The 20840-nt window shown below is 44.6% G+C and overlaps 1 protein-coding gene across 1 annotated transcript in view; it reads left to right on the top strand.

The window, feature by feature from the left end:
• Positions 1 to 20840, top strand: part of CNTNAP2 (contactin associated protein 2) — a 744578-nt gene that overhangs the window by 273189 nt on the left and 450549 nt on the right. The window contains exon 9 of the mRNA XM_056857035.1: positions 8809 to 8915. Coding sequence (XP_056713013.1) covers positions 8809 to 8915 — 107 coding nt within the window. The remainder of the gene's footprint in view (positions 1 to 8808; positions 8916 to 20840) is intronic.

Here is a 20840-nt window from a genome sequence, read left to right as displayed (position 1 = left end):
GTTTGTATTCTGTTGCCAAAGTGATTGACTACCCGGCTGTCATATTGCTGTATTTTTATTCAGCTGCACACACTGGAAGAATTAGTCATGTGCCTTATTGCCATTGCCAGAGTATTCGCTTTCCCTCGAAATGTGTGTTCCTGCATCTTTAACCTCTTCTGGACTAGGATTTAAATCTGGGTTCACACATGCATGTTAATACTTGATTTCTTGGCACTTTATAATTGTACTGCACATACTGATTGGAGGACAAACATGTGAACTAGGGTTGCCAATTCCAGGGTTGGGAAATTCCTGGAGATTTGGGGGTGGAACCTGGGAGCAGGATTTGGGGAGGGGAGAGACCTCAGCAGGGTATAATGTGCAAGTTCTACACTCCAAAGAAGCCATTTTCTCCTGGGGAACTGGACCTCTGGAATCTGGAGATCAGTTCTAATTCTGGGAGATTGACAGCTAGGGTTGCCAGCTCTGGGTTGGGAAATACCTGGAGATTTTGGGGGCAGAGTCTGGGGGGGGGTTGGGGAGGGGAGGGGCTTCAATGCCATAGAGTCCAATTGCCAAAGCATCCATTTTCTCCAGGGGAACTGATCTCCCCACCCCAACCCCTTCCCTTCCCCAGGCTACACCCCCAAAATCTCCAGGTATTTTCCAATCCAGTGCTGGGAGACCTACATGTGGGGCTTCTGCTGTGGTGGATTGTAGAGGTTTGTAGGAGAATCTTGAAAGGAAAGGAGTCCTTTGCTCAGTACAGCAAAACCAGACTGAGTATGCACAGTGAGGTGGTTCTGAGGGCAGCCGACAGCAATGGATGGCAATGGGAGACATAAGGAGAGGAATCATGGCCCGAGGGAAAGGAGGTTACCCTGAGAGCTTAACCAGATGTGCACCCAATGGGGTGTGCCTGAGAACTGAGGTCTTCTATGCATGGCTGTTTCACTCACTGTTACCCCTCCATCAACTTCAGGTTGTTGTTTTTTAATTAGGCATGCCACTTCTGCATCTCCCCACGGTTTGCTTGTGTTTGCAGGGACCTGTTTTATCTCAAATTTGAAAACGCGGGCAAAAGGTGGGGAAACACAGGGGGGAGAGCCAGGTGACCTCTGGTGGCCAGAGACAGCATGCATAATCCAAACGAAAACCCAAAGTCGGCGGAGGGGTGACGGCGAGGGAAAACAGCCATGCATAAAAGACCTTAGTTTAAAAACACAGAGCTCCCGGCGCATGTCTTGTTTGGCTGCGAGTGGAAGACTCAATACATGGGGAAGGGGAACTGACCAGAATGTGAGCAAAACAAGCAGCCCCCTTAGACAGCTACAGGAGCAACAGTCCATGTGAGTCAAAGTAGCATCTAGTCATTTAACTTGAATGCATTGCAGATTTTTTAAAAAAAAGGAAAATAGAGAATATTTTCCATAAACGTAGAATGGAATGTATTTACATATCTTATCGTGCACAAAATGAATAAATGCTAAAAGTCTTGGGACTGGATGAAGGGGAACATGAAGGGATGCACAGAAATAAAAATAATAGCAAGGGGAGTTTGAGCAAAGATTAGAATGCAGGGAGAAATGACAGTTGGTTTGACAGGCTTATAAATTGGGGAGGGAGGATCACCTAGGTGGTGTAGGCTTTGCCAGATAAAGGAGGGCTATATAGAAAGCGGACACGTTTCTGAATCAGAGTGGAAAACTGACTATAAGTGCTATAAGCGACAGACCACAGGGAAAGAAGGGGCGGGGGGGGGGGGACCATGCCAACAAAGAAAAAAACATGATATAAAACTGTAAAAGAAAGAAGGAAATGCTTTGGTGGGAAAGATGGCAGAAAATCAGATGCTGACTAGGTAGAAAACCATAGCTCAGGTGTCCACATTTAAATAGGATTGCTATCAGCAAGGTGGGACTTGAAGATCTCCAAGAACTGAAACTGATCTCCACACTACAGAGATCAGTTCCCCAGTGGGGGGGGGGAATGGCTGCTTTTGGAGGGTGGGGGCACTATGGCATTATAGCCTGCTGAGATCCTTCCCCTCCCCAAACCCCATCCTCCCCAGACTCCATCCCTAAATCTCCAAAAATTTCCATACCTGGAACTGGCAGCCCTACCAAGTTAGGAGACTCGTTAACAATGGCCTGAAAATACCCTGTGGGGTCTTAGAGAGAAAGGACAGATCTGAACATGAGTGCAAAGATTTTGTGAGGTTAAAATAAAATAAATTAAAATTGAAACTGCTGACAGCAGCACAAACATTCCAGGGGGTGGGGGAACCCAGCTAGCAATTTAGAAAGCTAAGACAATATACTAAGTCAGAGAAAGAACTGTATATAAAAAGCTTAGAGAAATTAACATAGACTCACAAAAAGCCAGTGAGGGGGGAAATGGTAGGAATGACTATGTCCTCTAATATGAACAGCTAGCAATTTACAAACTTAATGGAATAAACTCAGTCAAAGAAGAATTGTACAAATAAGAAATACAAATAAGAAATCGGTAAAAACCAACCCTCCCCCCCCGCCAATAACCCAGAAGTATAAAACAGAATGTAATGGCTGTCTGCATAGCTCCTACAAACACAAGTGGAGCAGTCAGGAAGGGTCTGGACAAGGCAAAGAACAGTGTTCAGTTCAAAGTAAAGTTCACCAAAATATGAATAAAACTTTATTTTATATAGATGTGTATATTGATGTGTGGGACGCAGATATCTAAAATAGACTGACCATGTCTGAATAAATATTTTGAAGATAGAGTAAAAATATACACCAATATTAAAGGTTTTCTTATGTTCTTATGTTTAGCCTATACCCTGAGGGTGGCTGAGGAGCACCATTATAAAAAGTGACCTAGGCATTGCCTCGTGACATAATAAACAAGAATCCTGAAGAACAGTCTGTACCAGCCTGCGGCAATTATATATTTTAGATACATCAGAGGCAAACTGGAAAATTCAAACCTAAATCAAGATTTGCCATACAGTTTAACACTGCTAATGCTACTAACAAAAGACAATACAGGTTGAGTATCCCTTATCCGAAATGCTTGGGACCAGAAGTGCTTTGGATTTCGGATTATTTCAGATTTTGGAATATTTGCATATACAAAATGAAATATCTTGGGGATGGGACCCAAGTCTAAACACAAAATTCATTTATGTTTTATGTACAACTTATACACATAGCCTGAAGCTTATTTTATACAATATTTTTAAAATAATTTTGCGCATGAAACAAAGCTTGAGTCAATTGAACTATCAGAAAGCAAAGGTGTCACTATCTCACCAGAAGTTTCGGATTTGGGGAACATTTAGGATATCAGATTTTTGGATAAGGGATACTCAACCTGTACGAAGAAACAGGGGCAAATAAGGGAAGTGTTGCAGCTTGATCAAATAAGTGCATCAGAATAGGAGTCAGAGTTGCCAAGAGACCTGGAGAAAAATGTCCTGCTCATTTGAACAGAAGCTTAATATGTGGAAATGGGTAGCTCTTTTTCACAGCATGGGGGTAAATCATGTCACCTGGTAAACAACATGCCATTAAGCCTCTATGAAATGGATGTGACATTTTTCTCCAGGTGGTGGGCAACCCTGAAAAGAATCCCCAGAAAATATTCCAAAAGGTTTCACCACGAACCTAGTAAAGAAGTTGTAGAAATAGTGCACAGTGGGGGACCGTGAACACACAGCAATATTGTTGTAAATCCTAGGCACAGAATCCCAGTACAAGGGACCCATGCAATCAATATTGTGATCTGTTATCATATCTATAGGGTGGGGAGGTGGCATAGTATAGGCCAATCCTGTTAGATCTCGGAAGCTAAGCAGGGTGTGTACTTGGATAAGAGACCACCAAGGAAGACTCTGCAGAGGAAGGCAATAGCAGACTACCTATGCTTCTCACTTGACTTGAAAGCCCTTCCTGGGATCGCCATAAGTCAGCTATGACTGGATGGTACTTCACACACACACACACACACACACACACATCATATCTGTTGGCTTTACCATATGGTAATGGCATGGCAATGGAATGCAATTCAAGCACAGAGTGGAGTTAGGAATAAACTCAAACCTATGTGGTTTGTGTCTTCCTATTGGGCAGTCCAATATATAAGTTAGGTAAACTGTGTACATGCAGTCTGCTCCAAGGTGCTGCTGCTTGACCCAAATCCAACACTGGCATCAGAAAACAATAGGCGCTTTCTGCTAAATATAGCCAGGTATGGAACCATGACCTGGATGGCCCAGACTAGCCTGATCTTGTAAGATCTCAGAATCTATGCAGCATCAGCCCTGGTTAGTACTTGGATAGGATTTGCACACTGATTGCAAACAAGCATATAAATAGGGCTGTTGATTCGGTTCGGCCCGAACTGAAAATCAGCCGAATTTCCCCTGATTCGGTGGTTTTTAGTTCGGGAGGAACCGAACTCAAAACTGGCGGGAAACCGGGGGGGGGGGCGAATTCAGCGAGTTCGGGAGTTCGCGAATAAATTCGGCAAATTCGGCCATCAGTAAGCAGCATAACCGTCAGTAAGCAGCTTTCTCCTCCCCCAGCCAATCGGTGGCCAAGCTGGGTCTTCTTCTGGCCAATCAGTCAGGATTGAGTACTGGAGGAATCAGCTGATGTGCGGCCCGGCCAGGGAGAGAGAGAGAGAGAGAGAGCGAAATCCTCGTGTGTGTGTGGGGAGTGCTTGTGCACATTTGCTCCTTTCTGTGGCTGCAGGGGGCGTATTTTTTGGGGTACAGACACAAAACTTTCAGTGGAGCTTCAGATGAAGCTTCTTAAGATACCCCCCAAGTTTTGTAAACATTGGGTCAGGGGGTCCCGAGATATGGGCTCCCCGCCCTTTTTCTTTCCATGGCTGCAGGGGGCGCATTTTTGGGGGTACAGACCCCAAACTTTCAGTGGAGCTTCAGATGAAGCTTCTTAAGATACCCCCCAAGTTTTGTAAACATTGGGTCAGGGGGTCTCGAGATATGGGCTCTCCCCCTTTTCCCTCCCCCCTTTTTCCATTTATGTGGCTGCAGGGGGCGCTTTTTTGGGGATATAGCCCCCAAACTTTCAGCATAGCTTTACACAATTATTCTTAAGATACCACCCAAGTTTTGTAAAGATGGGTTCAGTGGGGGCAGAAATATCGCCTCCCCCCCTTTTCTCTTTCCGTGGCTGCAGGGGGCGCATTTTTGGGGGTGCAGATCCCAAACTTTGAGCGGAGTTTCAGACCAGTGTTCTTAAGAGACCACCCAAGTTTTGTGAACATTGGGTCAGGGGGTCCCTAGATATGGGCTTTCCCCTTTCCCCTTTCCCCTTTCCCCTTTCCCCTTTCCCCTTTCCCCTTTCCCCTATTGGGATGAATGGATCAGCCGATCCTGTGTGCATCTCCAGAGCAAAACGTCCCGTGCCTAATTGGAATCATCTTGGATTACAAGTCCTCCCCAGCCCCTCCTGATGGAACAGAAGACAGCCACAGTAAGACCCCTTTGGGGGCTTTAATCTATAATTTTTCTCCTGTGTATGTGTGTGTGTGTGGGGGGGGGAAGCAGAGTCTGTGTGTGTGGGGGGAGGGAGCAGTTTCTGTGGGTGGGTGGAAAGCCAAAGGGGGCTTTCGTCGGTTCTGCCTGGGGTGTGTGTTCCCCCTCGAGTCTCTCGCTCCCTGGTTTGAGGGGGGAGGTTTCAGTTGTGTGTCTTCTGGTTTTTCCTGTTGCAAAGGTGTTGTTTTACAAGGTTGTGTTGCTTTGCAGTTGTTTTGCAAACTGTTGTCGGGGCTGGGAGCTTTGTGCGTGGGCGGCAAGCTCTGCTGAGAGATGCACATTAAGGGTGGGGGACCCCTTTCAGGGCCCATATCTCAGCCCCCCCTGACCAAATCTTTACAAAACTTGGGGAGTCTTTCAATAAACGTCCTTTGAAGCTCTGCTGAAAGTTTGGGACCTCTAACCCCAAAAATGCCCCCCAGAGCCGCGGAAATGCGCGGTTGTGTTTTTAATGGCTTTATTCAGCCGAATTTTTTTTCCGAACTTTGAATTCCCGCCGAATTGAACTGATCCGAAGTGGGGGAGTTCGGACTTCAGCATATCCCGAATCTAAACGGGCTGAATTCGGCCGAATCCGAACTATACTGAATTTTTTAAAATTCAACAGCCCTACATATAAATATGTATTTATTATATTATGTGAGATGATGTGCCACAGATGCAATGTCTAGGTCCCTCTTCACTACGGGCGGTAGGTTTTTGGGGCAGAGCCTGAGGAGGGTGGGGTTTGGGGAGGGGAGGGGAGGGGAGAGACTGCAATGTCATAGAGTCCAATTGCCAAAATTGCCAAAGCAGTCATTTTCTCCAGGGGAACTGATCTCTATCGGTTAGAGATCAGTTGTAATAGCAGGAGATCTCCAGCTAGTACCTGGAGGTTGGTAACTTTAGCCATGTCCTAGGGTCCACCCTCTGAGGTGGACATTTCCTCCAAGAGAACTGATCTCTGTAGTCTAGACATCAGACATAATTCTGGGCGAATTCCAGCCCTTACTTGGATCTCTTAGAATTACAACTAATCTCCAGATTACAGAGATCAGTTCCCCTGGAGAAAATTAAACCTCACTGTGGTCCCTCCCTTCCCCAAACCCTTCTCTCTCCAGGCACCCCCCCCCAAAAAAAAATCTCTAGGAATTTTCCAACCCAAATTTGGCAATCCTATGCTACCCATGATCCACAGTTTGAGCACCACTGGTTTATTGACAACTTCTGTTTCTTCCAACGTGTGGATGAACAAAAATGGCCAAACAGCTTTGTCTGTTTGTAGACAGCATGGCACTTTTCTATTCTGCAATGTTATATGCTTTTTGAGGAAAGGCCGGAACAATATACTTACATACTTTAGATGTTAGGTTCCCTAATAGTCACCAACAGATTAGTCCAAAATGACAGAATCCTCTGCTAGGAAATGAAACTGATAAAATCAACATTTGAGATACACCTTTGCAGAAAAAAAGGCCTTAATAATATTGGATAATCATACTTCTACTCAGAAGCATTTCAGTAACCACAAATCAAATACACAAACTATATGTTCAAGAGAAAAGCTTTTCTTTGCTTCTAATTCACCAGGCTTTTGTGGTCAATTATAGGGGCACCAAGAACATCAAAATAATTTTGCTGATAAGTATAGTTTTAATCTTTACTGCCTTTCCATTTTGCAGAACTGTTTTCATTTCCCTGATTGGTAGGAGGTCTCCTAATCTTTCCCGTAATATAATAACGCCAAAGTGCAGTGGCAAAATTGTATTGGGTGAAAGGGAAACTCGACATGAAAGGAAAATTGATCAGAAAATAGAGCAACTGCACTGAACGTGGATGCAGGGAAATTTAATAAAGGGGTGAAAATTGGTTCTTTGAAATAAGGTTTCAAAGCACACTCCAAGAAGAGTGAAGTAATAGTTTCCAAAGCAAAAAAGTCTTATGGTAATTCCTATTTTTAAAAGAACCCTTGATAGAAAAGGTACCAGTCAGACTCAAATCTTTGAAATCACATTTTGTGGCTTTTCAAGACATAAATATACATCCTCTTGTTATTTCCTCCATTTTGCATTCTTGTCTGTTTGCTTTTTCTTTTGAATTACTTTCGCGTATTGACAGAAGATTTTTGCTGGCATTTGTAGCCAGAGACAGGTATGGTAAAGTGTGTCTGTTTGGGTGTGTGAGGTGCAGAATTATGGCTGCCACTGCATCAGAATCAGAGCTGTGTAATCTACGGTAGCCTATTGGTAGGGTTGCCAACCTCCAGGTGGTGGCTGGAGATCTCCCCCTATTACAACTGATCTCCAGCCAATAGAGATCAGATCTCCTGGAGAAAATGGCCGCTTTGGCAATTAGATTCTATGGCATTGAAGTCCCTCCCCTCAGCAAACCCCGCCGTCCTCAGGCTCCGCCCCCAAAGTCTCCAGGTATTTCCCAACCTGGAGATGGCAATAGGGTTGCCAGCTCCCCACTTACCTTTGGCGGGAGGTTTGTGTTGTGGGGGGGAGGTGCATCCGTGCACGTGCCGACATGTCGATGCTCCACTTCCGGTTGTAAACCGGACGTGCCGCCTGCCGCTCGCGGCTGCAGTGGCCAGCCTGCTCGCCCCAGGGAGGGTGAGGGGAGGGTTCCCGCTGGCGCGCGTGGCTGCAGCAGACAGCCCGCTTGCCCCGGGGAGGGCAAGGGGAGGGTTCCCGCTGGTGCGCACGGGCCAACACATGCACGATTGCCCTCTGACCCTCAGCTGGTTGGCGGGCAGAGGGGCACTTTACCGAGGGGTTGCCCGCCACCAGCGGGCACCTGGCAACCCTAGCTGGCAACCCTACCTAAGGGGAGCTTGCACTCACCATGTGGATAGTAAAACAAAAACAAACAAAAATATGCCCTTATTTGTCTGGCAGAAAGAACTAGAAACTTGCTGTGATGTCATTCTTTTTAAAAACATGACTCTACTTTGTCTTATAATATTTTTTAAAAGTTTTATAGTACATGTAATAGTATTTAGTGTGACTTTTAAAAAACTTAATGATGATAAGAATAGTTTCCCCTCTTCCCTCTTTCCCACCCCTATCTCTTCGCTGGCTTTTTGCAAACAGAATAGTCATGGTGTGATATATTGTCTTCGCATGCACCTGGCATCTTCATAAATTATATTAATCTACCTAAAGCTAATGAGGATTAATTGTCGCAGCATGGCAAGCTGGCACCTACAGGGCATCCTGCTCAGTCAGCCTCGCCGCGTGGACATTCATTCATTCTAGCTGGTTTGGCATTCTCCTTTTTTTCTCTCACCCTGACAGGTGTGTGCCCAATCACTGTGAACATGGTGGCAAATGCACCCAAACATGGGACAGCTTCACATGCACGTGTGATGGAACGGGATACAGCGGAGCCACATGCCATAACTGTAAGTGAATCCTGAGCTGCCTTTAGGCCTTACAAATACTGGGCATGATCCAGCCAAAGTTAAAAGCTCTATTAAATTTCTCCCACATCTGCAGTTAGTGGGACTTGAATGTGCTTAGATTTGGCTGGATCTTGGCCAATGTTATTGCATTGTAACCCATTTCATATTTAAATAATATACATATTTCTTGAAAATATTGCTATGCCTTTTTAAACCGCTATTTCTCAACCCATAAGATTTATTTTCACCAACTGAAATTGGCCCGAATTAATCGGCTCAAGCTGTATTTCACAGTCCAGCACCAGCGTAGCCGATTTCGCTATTAGAATGTAAGATATCCCTGAAACGTGTGTGTGTGCGAGTGTTTTAATTAACAATGTATCTTTGCAGTCACTGAGATAGCAGGAAATCTGTTCTTTTAACCTTGATCAGAAGCAGTCAGAAATAGGGTTGCCAGGTGCCCGCTGTTGGCAGGCAAACCCCTGGTTATGTGCCCCTCTGCCCGCCAACCAGCCGAGGGGTGGCAGGCAATCATGCATGTGCGCGCCGACACAGCACTTTCAGTTTACAACTGGAAGTACCACCTCACGAGGAGCTTTAGACCACTCAAACTCTTAGACCACTCTAAGGCTAAGGCTCCTTGCGAGGTGATCAGGACAGAAACCTCCTGCCAAAGGTGAGTGGGGACCTGGCAACCCTAGTCAGAAACCAGTCTTTTAACTTTTAAGCTGTTTGCAATGAATTGTCAAACACACAATTAGAATCTTTGTTCTACTGTGAAAAAGATGAATGCTTGTATGAACTGTACATTTTTTTTAAATCACAGTATTGTGGGATACTTTATTCACTTTCCAAGACTTGCACTTTCCAAGAATTAGAACTTTTTAGTAAGAACTAAAGTCGCTGAAAATAACTGGTATGCAGAATGTACAGGTTGTTCTCTAGATCTGATTGTGTAGCCAGCAATAGTGTTAAAATCTCAGCTTTTATGCATTTCCCCCCACCTTATCCTTCCAAAATACACAAGTTTTATATTTCCTTTCCTATGGTCATGGTAACGATACAGCTCTTTGTGCATAGTACTCATTGAGAGCTGCGGATGTTAAAAAGGCTACAGGATCTGTTCCAGGTTTTTTATCTCCATCTTTTGACATAGAAGAATAATTAGTATCTATACAGTGTTCAAAGCTCTTTGCATCAGTAACCCTCAGAACAACCTTTTTACCGTAGGTCAATACTATTCTCCCGACATTTTTGGATTCTAACCCTGCACCCATAGTATTCTGCTTTGAGTATTGCTATGTAACAGCCTATTCCTCAAAGCTGCAACAGGCGTGGACGGCATGATTGAGACACTGCCATGTTGCTTCCACAGAGGTTTCGTGGCTGCAAAAAGAAGAAAAAAGGGCTGTTTTGTAAATAAAATTGGAAAATGGGGGGGGGGGACTCATAGAAAACAGCAATGCTGCACTACCAAAAAGGTGGTGCAGCAATGCTGTAACTTAAGGGGGCATTCCCAGTGTGAAAGGGGTTGGGAAGCTGCCTAATGGCAGCTGCAATCCCCAGAACGCCCCGGGAATGCCTCCCGGGACTCCAGCACAGAGACTTGCCCCAGCAGAATGCCAGCAGGAGGCCACGCCAGTGTCCAATGGCCACACTGCCACTCTGCTCCAGGGGGGCCGGCGTAAGCGCCCCTACGCAGGCATCCGTGCTTAAGCACATTCAGCCCCCAGCCTCAGGAGGCTGTAAAACACCTAGGTCTTTTACCACTTAAAATGATACTTTTACTGAAGCACGGAGGGGAGGTGTGTGAGTTATAGCAAGGGGATCCCTTCTTGCCCCCCACACATGCAAAACCCCTTTTCATATGGCATCTGTTTTGCATCAGCCTCCAAGAATTGCTGGGGTGGTGGTCCTGGACTGGAGTTATTAAAAGAAATATTAAAAGTATTAAAAGAAACTCTTTGCAAAAAAATAAATAAGAACATTATTTCAATATTTTGTTTGCCCAGCTTTCTTGTGAGAAGACAAATGAAGGAACACAGGCAGAGCCCCCCTGCTCAGAAACTGCATTTGTTGCCCGAGGGGAAAGCATACTTTGTCACTACACCCCTTTCACTTAAAAGCATTTTTACCTGCCTTCAGCGGATAAAATAATACAATAGGAAAATGGAAACGAGGCTACTGGCTACAGCGCTGGAATCGGGATTTAGAGGCCATTGTCCTCTTTTCGCAGCTACCATGGTGATAATGCTTCCAGGATGGCGAAAGTACAGGCCATTTAGGCCTCACAGTCTTTACTTTGCCAACTCTTGAATGCATTTCTTCATGTATTACTTTGGAAGGTTGTTTCTTTCTTTTCTTTTCTTTTTTAAAAGGATTTAATTTCACTTTTTCAATGACCCTTAAAAGAGTTTCCTGCTGTTTGGGAAACAAAATCCCTTTCCAAAGTGAGATTTAGGTGAAATGTTTCAGCTTAATAACAGCATTCCGGTAAATAGAATTTTCATATCCCCCCCCCCTCTCTTTCGAGCCTCTGAGCCAGAGGGAGATTTTCGGGCCAGGATATATGACAAGCCTGAAACCCAGGAGCAGTTTTCTAAGACAGATCATGCATCCTCCAGAAAAAATGAATGTCTCTTTGAGGATCTGAATTTGGCAGCTCTCTGTGATTTTTAGCCTCTGATTAGGCAACTCTGTACCTTAAAATAAAGGGTGTGGATGATCCTGTCAAAGCGAAACCCTAAAAGTGGGCATATCACTTAGGGTGACAACCTTGTAGTTCCTGCTAGATAACCAGGGGTAGCACTAAGAAGCTGTTGGAGTGGTGGTGCAAGGAATGAGAGGAACTAAATCCAGACCCCTGTTCCCTCTCTTGGCATTGTCACTGAGTTTCTAATTGGAGTAGAGCGGCCAGTCCACCAAAAGTGACAAGAGTCCTCTCTAGGTTTTAACAGAGTTTCCAGTTATTCCTAGAGCAGTGTAACATCACTTCTAGGTTAGGGCTGTGCTCCATTTTTTGGGGGGTATTTTTCAGGTTCAGGTTTAATAAACCCAGAATTTTTTGAAAAATCAAAAGCTGAATGTGAGGATTCGGCTTTTTTGAATAATCAAATATTTTCAGGTTTATTAAACCCGAACTCAAAAAAGAAGTGGCACAGAGCGGAACACTGCGCTTGGCCAATACCAGCATTCAGTTCTGCACCACCTGCCGCCTCTGAAGTCCACATGGACTTTGGATTGGTCCAGTGTTCAAATCACCCCCACTTGCTATCCCTTCGGAGGCAATCTGAATGCTGGGCAGTCAGATCGCCACCGCCTGCTGCCTCTGAAATCCACATGAACCATTTTTTTACTGGTTAACCCCCACACACACACACAAATACCAGAAAGGTATGGGGGGGTCAGTTCGGCTCTAGCCAAATGCACACCCCTATTGTGTGGGCCTGGCAGCAGAGGCTGGGAGGTGTGTAGAGTTGCCAGGTCCCTCTTCACAACCAGCAGGAGGTTTTTGGGGTGCAGCCTAAGGAGGGCAGGGTTTGGGGAGAGGAGGGGCTTCAATGCCATAGAGTCCAATTGCCAACATGACCATTTTCTCCAGGTGAACTGATCTCTATCGGCTGGAGATCAGATGTAATAGCAGGAGATCTCCAGCTAGTACCTGGAGGTTGCATCAAAAACTCAGTACCTGGAGGTTGGCAACCCTAGTGTAGGGGTATATGTCAATTTTCAAATTTGAAAGCCCACTAAGGTGGAATACCTGTTCTACTCTGGGCTATATTCGTCTCCCATACAGAGTGTGCATGCTAGATTCAACCTGATAAAACAGTCAGCACTTAACACCTTGAGGTTGCTGAAAGGAGATTCGCATTGCAGCCTGTAGAGTAATCCAGGTTAGAGGTTTGATCTTCATCAGGATTTAACAGGACCAAATGAAAACTGGCAAAGAATTCCCTGGCTTTGTTCCTTTCAGATACGAGTTGAGCAAACATGCCACGCTTTTGCTTTTGAACGTTGTCATAATGCTAATGGAGATAGGAATGCATGGATCCACTTTCCAAATGTCAGCTCCATTTAGTGCCCTGGGAGCCTAATGAGCTTTGATTATTTTTTCTCCCGAAATGTAAATCTTTGCCCTATTAGGGAATGTTTTGAATCATTTTAGTTATGAGTTCACGGCCATCCAGGAAAGATTTTTAAGAAAACAGAATTTGAATCATCTCATTGCTACACATTATCATTAGGATGTGCAATAGGCTAATTGTGGTACTCGGTTAAAATCATTGCCAGATTTGGTAATTGGAGGGGAAGAACATATAAACAGCACAGGCTATAATTTGCATGCTGGCCTGTTTATGCTCCAAAAGAATCCTTATTGATTAGATGTCAACAGAGGTGATTCCATTTTTATATAATAACGCAATTCTTGGGAGAGTTGGGTGGGAGAGAATTCTGTTAATCTTTAAGTCTTCCTCTAACTAAAACTAAATGGATAGAGTATCTTCAGCAGTAACAAACACTGGCTTACTTTTGTACTATGTAAAAATCACTCCCAGCTAGGCTTACCTCTAACGGTAAAAACAAAGCCAGCATGGGTTGTTTTCACCTCAGTTGTTTCCTCCATCTCCTCACATAACCTGCTGTGCGGTACTGTGGCTAGAGCCCTCCACATTGTAGCAAATGGGAAATGAGGTAGTCTAGGAATCGCCGCCCTGACCTGGATGGCCCAGGCTAGCCTGATCTTGTCAGATATCAGAAGCTAAGCAGGGTCAGCCCTGGTTAGTATTTGGATGGGAGACCACTAAGGAATACCAGGGTTGCTGTGCAGAGGAAGGCACTGGCAAACCACCTCTGTTAGTCTCTTGCCGTGAAAACCCCAAACGGCACTTTACACACACACACACACACACACACACGATGAAGGCAAGGTGAAATGCAGCAGCTTTTGTTTCCTACTTCATCAATGAATTCACAGGTGAAGGGTGGCTCTCTGGGTAGCAACCTGGCAATCCTTCTTCCTTCCTTAAAATATTTGAATAACACTATCCATTTCCAACAGCCCAGACCAATTCTCAAAAGGATGCTACGCTCAGCAATTAGGGCTTGAGTCTTGTCTCTGAAGGTACATGTTTTATAGTCCGACTCTGGGAGGGAATGCAGCATGGTTTCTCTCCTGATCCCGGGAGGGGAAATGGCCATGCTGTACAAACGGCATGGAAGCTAAGCAGGGTCGGTGCTTGGATGGGAGACCCCCAAGGAAGATGCTGCAGTGGAAGGCAATGGCAAACCACCTCTGCTTCTCACTAGCCTTGAAAGCCCCTTGCTGGGGTCTCCATAAGTCAGTTGTAATTTGACGGCACTTGCGTATGTAAAGCCTGAGTTGGATCCAACTATGTGGATTCTATGCATGTACAAAAATCATGTGGAATGGGGGGTATAGTAGAGAAGGAAATTGGGGGAGATTTGTTTAAAAGAGATGGCTGGATCCAAGAAGATGAAGAGTTTGTTTTTATACCCTGATTTTCTCTACCTTTTAAGGAGTCTCAAACCAGCTTACAATTGCCTGCAAATTGCCTTCCTCTCCCCACAACAGACACCTTGTGAGATACCTGGGGCTGAGAGAGCTTGGAGAGAACTGTGACTAGCCCAAGGTCACCCAGTAGGAGTGGGGAAGAAAACCTGGTTCACCAGATTAGAGTCTGCCACTCATGTGGAGGAGTGGAGAATCAAACCTAGCTCTCCAGATTAGAGTCCACTGCTCTTAACCACTACACCACGCTGGCTCTCATTTACCTTATGTTTACGCAGAACTCAGAAGTAATCACCTACCCATCCAATGCAATTCCTGTATACAGGTGTCACCAAATAATTTGACACCAGACCACATGTTAGGGGCACCCATGCCATGCTGGTAACATGAATTTGGCCAAAACCGTGCTGTAAGAAGTGCATTTCTAACTTCATGATAGCAACTGTAAAAGAATGTCTTTTGCCATCTAATTTTAATGTGCGACTTGCAGATTTTACAAGGATCCAAACACTGTTTAATTAGATGTTGTTTATTAACAGTCATTGAGCAGGAAAAATATTACTATTATTAGCAATGAACATACGGTAAATGAAAAACATTTCCCTCCCAGTGGTACTACTGGCACTTTGCCATCATCTACTGTATCTGAAAAACCAGCCAATGACAAATTATTACTCTTTAATGACTATTTCGTACATTAATGAATGTTCACAGGATACAACGCAACCGTTTTTACTTTGCTGCTGCAACCCATATTAGCTATACTTGAGGCTACACATTTATCCCACATCAATTCTAATGATTTACCAGCAAATGTTTGGCCCCAGGATGCTGCTACAGCAAAGGCACTCTGGCTATGAAGGAAATAAGAAGAAAGTTCAGGTTGCAAGATAAAATACTTTGGGGGGTGAGCAATAATGTTGTTCCTTGAGAATTCCTTTACTGGCTTTTCTAAAGAGCAAAATGAAATTTAAGTGCACAAATTGCAATAATTAGGTTGATAAAAAGGAAGCCTATCTAATCAGTACTATTAAGGCAGAGTCAGAAGGTGTGAAATTCTGTCTTGACCTAACTTTTAGATTTCCACATTATTACAATAGGAATGTGTGGGTAATGTAATGATAATTTACAAGGCACCCTTATTCTATGAATATTTATTTCGAGCCAACCCTTTCTGAGAGCATACTGTAAGATTCTGAATCCCAGAACAGCAGTATGAGCATCCATAATTAATATGCCATGACACTAATTACAAAGGGGTGAGTTGTAGAAGAAAGAAGAAAGACGATGCATAGATCCCAATCCTTATGATAATTCCTGTGTGCGATTTTCAACCTCAGTATAGCAGTGTGAGAAGGAGAAAGAGGCATGTCCTACAACAATAATCAGCAACTTGCAGCTTTTAAGCAAACCTGGCCATGAGTGGAGGAACCCCATCCACTCCCAGATAAGACTTTTACAGCTATCACAGATCGGATTGCCAGGTCCCTCTTCCCCACTGGAGGGAGGGTTTTGGGACAGAGCCTGAGTAGGGCAGGGTTTGGGGAGGGACTTTGATGCCATAGGGTCCAATTGCCAAAGTGGCCCTTTTCTCCAGGTAAGCTGATCTCTATCAGCTGGAGATCAGTCATAATAGCAGGAGATCTCCAGCTAGTACCTGGAGGTTGGCATCCCTAATCATAGAGTCAAACTACATAATACTTTTTTTAATGAGTGGACTTTCCCAGACTTGGTTTGCTTTCACCTCAATCGCACAGCAGCAGAGAACATTGCTTTTAAAGCCTGCAGAGTGGCACAAAGGAGGGAACGCCTACTTTTCCCTCCACACCCTTTTCCGGATCCAAAATAGCTCCAGTGTAGAGTTATTTGCCTAACTTAGGATCTGCACATGCTTGGAATGCTTGACCTGCAGCTCTGAAGTTAGGCATATAACTCTCTATGGAGGACAATTCAGCTCAGGAAAAAAGTGTCAGGGGAAAGCAGGACTAGAGTTGCCAGGTCCCTCTTCGCCACTGGCGAGAGGTTTTTGAGGTGGAGCCTGAGGAGGGCGGGGTTTGGGCAGGGGAGGGACTTCAATGCCATAGAGCCCACCTTCCAAAGTAGCCATTTTCTCCAGGTGAACTGATTTCTATTGGCTGGAGATCAGTTTTAATAGCAGGAGAGCTCCAGCTGCTATCTGAAGGTTGGCAACCCTAGGCAGGATCTCCCCTTCCCCCCCCCCATGTGGTTGTCCCAAGCTAAGTCAGCTCCTGCAGGCTTTAAAACTGATATTCCCCACAGTTGCTGTATAACTGAGGCAAAATTGAGTCAGGTCCGGGGACTCTATCCTCAACTTATTTTAAAAAGTATTGTGTAGTTTGCTCCACAGATGTCAGTTCTGCAGTTTACAATAGACTCCCATGAGTAAGGAAAGGAACTTAGTTTGGGGCAGGGCTCATCTAGAGGAAAAGAGTGGCTCCATCCGAACGTATAGCTCAGCTTTGCAACGGCATGTGTCAATGTAGTTGCCAGTCAGGTCATGTAGAACAGTGGGACAAGGAGCTATGTGGGATACAAGAAGAGCTAATGTTTCTGTGGCAGAGGACTTGCACTTGTTTCAAGGGGACTAAGAACCAAACTAGATGTTACATGTTACACGAGTCAAGACATGTGTCGGAAGTCTTGATTCGTATCACGTGGAATCAGAGAAAGCTGCAAACAGCTCTTCCCCCCTCCCCAATGGCCTTTTCTGCTGGCAAAAATGGCCTGGAAGGGAAGCCGGAAGCCCCTCCTCTCCCCTCACAGCACTCTAGAGTCGAAAGGAACCCTTTCCAGGTAAGGTCCTCAGTTCATATGTGTGACAGCAAGTTGGGTCTATCCCCCATATCCCAACTCGTGTTATACATAATGTCTAGTTTGGCTGTGCGTTTTAATGTGTACAGGACCCCGCATTTCCACAGAGTGGAGAAGACCAAGTTACCCATTCTAAAGAGAAGGGGGCCACGCCAAGGCACACCAAAGGCAAGGAAATAAGAGGGAAACAAATTATTTAATAATTTTTGCACCCCTACGCGAAACACCTTCAAATTATCCACCCACCAATTGCCCATTTGAAATCAAATAATCAATTCTACGTGAATTAGATGTTAAAATTGGGGGTGGGGGATAGATAGGATTCTCCCTTGATGTTACCCAAATCACACACACAGCCCTTGTAGTTAGCAAAAGCATCCTTCTGCTAACAAGGAGAAAACACACATACTATGGGGTATTAATTACCAAGATCTTAACCTTGTGTCGATATACCAGGGTCGAGATACAGACCAACACTTGAAAGAAATAAAGGGGAATAGTCTTCTTAAACAAGAAAAGAAATGTATTGAATTGACAGAAAGAGGACCAAGTTAAAACAGGTGAGATCAGAACCTGAAATTCAGTCCAAACAACTTGCAGGAGTATATTAGTTAACACACAAAGCCTGATGTGAATTCTTCGGGATATTGCAAAGAATCATCAAAGCAAAATATGTTTGGAGACCTACAGCTATCTTCTGGGACATTGTCTAAGAATAATAATAAGAACAGAGGCTTTTTTCTGGTCTGGGTTTTGCCGAATCGACAGCCCTAGCTCTATGACAATGAAGCCCCTCCCCACCCCAAATCCCGCTCTCCTCATGCTGTGCCCCAAAACCTCCCGGTGAAGAGGGACCTGGCAACCCTATGCCTAACTCTTCTACTTACTACTGCTCCTGTATCCCATGTTTTTTGCCCCTAGCTTAACCTTTTTGTGTGGTCAGAGGGGACTACAGTTGCCAGATCCAGGTTGAGAAACTCCTGGAGATTTGGGGGTGGAGCCTGGGGAGGACAGGGACCTCAGTGGGGTCCAATGCCAGAGAGACCACCCTCCAAAGCAGCCATATTCTCCAGGGGATCTCTGCCGTCTGGAGATTAACTGTAGTTCCGGGGGGTGGGGGCAGGTCCCACCTGGAGGCTGGCATCCCTAAAGGAAACCCTTTCTCCCTTTTGTTATCACCAGAAAACCTGGTTGGATTCACTTCACTAGCGGTATTTACAGCCTTTCAAAGTGCAGTGTCTTTACTGAGGCCCTCATTGTAATAATACAAAAGAACCCAGCCCACAGTATCTCTTGAGACTGGAAATATGGACGAATGATAAGAAAACTGACAATTACTCTGCTTGAGCAGTAAAATAACAATCCATAGCTGCAGGTGCCCTTCTTGCCAGAAGCTGCTCAGACAGATGTTAGCCTCAAGAACACAGGCATGCATTATTCTCATGAATCTGTTTTTTTTAAAAATAGTCAAGAATCCTTCAAGAAAAAAAGAGCTTGAAACATATTAAACTGCACTACTTTGGAAAGAGATAATAGAGCAGAACATTCTCTAAAAGCAGTAAAATGATATTGTTGCTTCCAAGCGCATGTAAAATGGGACACTTTTAAAAATTAAATAGTGCTTTCCCATTTATTATCAGGATCCCCTCTCTCTTCAGTTTTCCATACAATTTTTTTTAATTCTTCTTATATTCGAGAGCCGCAAAATGTGTTTTGTCTTCTGCAAAAGCACCAAGCTGTTTACTTGCATTTCTTCTATGCTGTGTAAGTTTACTTAAGCATTCGCAGAGGAATAGTTATTGTAGTTAGTATAATGCTTAAGTGTTCCTTTTTTCCTCCTTCTGGGTCTACTGAGAACTTTCAAGGCTAATATTTAGAAAACAAAATTTCTTCTTTTATTTGCACACTGGGAAAATTTAATGGAAATCACAGGGGAGGGCTATGGGAGAAAAAAACCCCCAACATTACAGATTTTACACTTCAGAGTAAAAATGCACTTTAAAAGCTTCTTCAGTAAAAAAAATTCCAAGCACTAGAACATCTCCCTTTTGTGTAACTTTCTTAGGTACTTTTGAAATGAAGCTTCTTATTTAGATGCCCTGCTCTAAGAAGCCACATTTGAAAGTATGCACATAGCTTTGATGGTAATGAAAGACTGAATTGATTTACTATCCTTGCTCAATAGTGGGACACAGCATCTGAAAGTTAACTTCAGTGCTCTCTTGAAAACTATATTCTCAGGTGATTTGTTTGGATGATTAGAAACTCTGTGGGATCAACCCTAAACAGGTCTACTCACAACTGAGACCCATGTTATTCAACAGGAGTTACTCCCAGGAAGCTATCCTTATGATTACAGCCTGTGTGGCTCTGTTACGGGGGTGTTGACTTCTCTCCAGTTTCAAAAAGAACATTGGTTGTCAATCTGGTCCAAACTTTTTAGCACTTTAAAGTCTGAGCCAGGAAAGGGCCAACTGCTAGACAAACCAACCTAACAATTCAGATCCTCTTCAAAGACCCTGCTCTATATGCCTTCAGAGGTATGGTTGGTGGCAGCCAGAAACGGAGACTTTTCTGTGATGGCAATTCAACTGTGTAATTTGCACTCTACAGCAGATCACATGGCACCAATATTATTGACCTTCAAATGCCAGGTAAAAATGTGGGGCCTGGAGATCTCCCAGGATTTCAGTTGACCTTCAGAGTAGATAAAGCAGTAGGGTTGCCAGGTCCCTCTTCAAAACCGGCGGGATGTTTTTGGGGTGGAGCCTGAGGAGGGCAGGGTTGGGAGAGGGGAAGGACTTCAATGCCATAGAGTCCAATTGCCAAAGTGGCCATTTTCTCCAGGTGAACTGATCTCTGTAGGCTGGAGATTAGTTGTAATAGCAGGAGATCTCCAGATAGTACCTGGAGACTGGCAACCCTATAAAGCAGTTCCCCTGGACAAGAGGGTGGACTCTATGGCATTATATGGTAAATAAAAATACAAGTCAATAGAAACTACTTGAGCAAAGCAAAGCCCTACCTAGTGGGAGGCTAGACTCTAGATAAAGTTGCCTTGAAGACACTTGGGGGTTGCCTAGATGAGGCAAATCTCTGATGACTTCTCTCGCTACCCCATGATGGCTACAATGACCAGGGAGGATAGCCTTGCTTTAAAAAAAACTGTTAACTCCCATGTTCTTCCACAGTCACATACAGGCAGGCTGGCCAGTTTCCTGTTTGGGGCAGGGGATTGCCCACCCTCCCCCATTCCCCACAGCCATTACTGCAGCCAGCAAGTGAGAAATAATGTTAAAAAAAATGCTGTGGGGTGATGGTGTCACATAACTTCCAGAGAAAGCCCAGAAGTAGCACCAGGCCGCTCTAGGAATTGCTAGAAACTGAATGGTTTTACTACAGGGTTTCAGGTGGTTTCTAGAGTGGCATGACATCACTTCTGGGTTTTCCATGGAAGTGACGTCACACCATCACCTGACAGCGCCCCCACATCCTGCCCAGATTAATGCCTGTTGCCTGCTGCTGGCTGGCAATCCTAAATTCAGATGCTTTTCACTCCCTTC

Source organism: Euleptes europaea, chromosome 11 (assembly GCF_029931775.1).
Source record: "Euleptes europaea isolate rEulEur1 chromosome 11, rEulEur1.hap1, whole genome shotgun sequence".
Taxonomy (NCBI): Eukaryota; Metazoa; Chordata; class Lepidosauria; order Squamata; family Sphaerodactylidae; genus Euleptes; species Euleptes europaea.
Note: the sequence above shows the minus strand (reverse complement) of the source record. Positions and strands in the feature narration are given on the sequence as shown.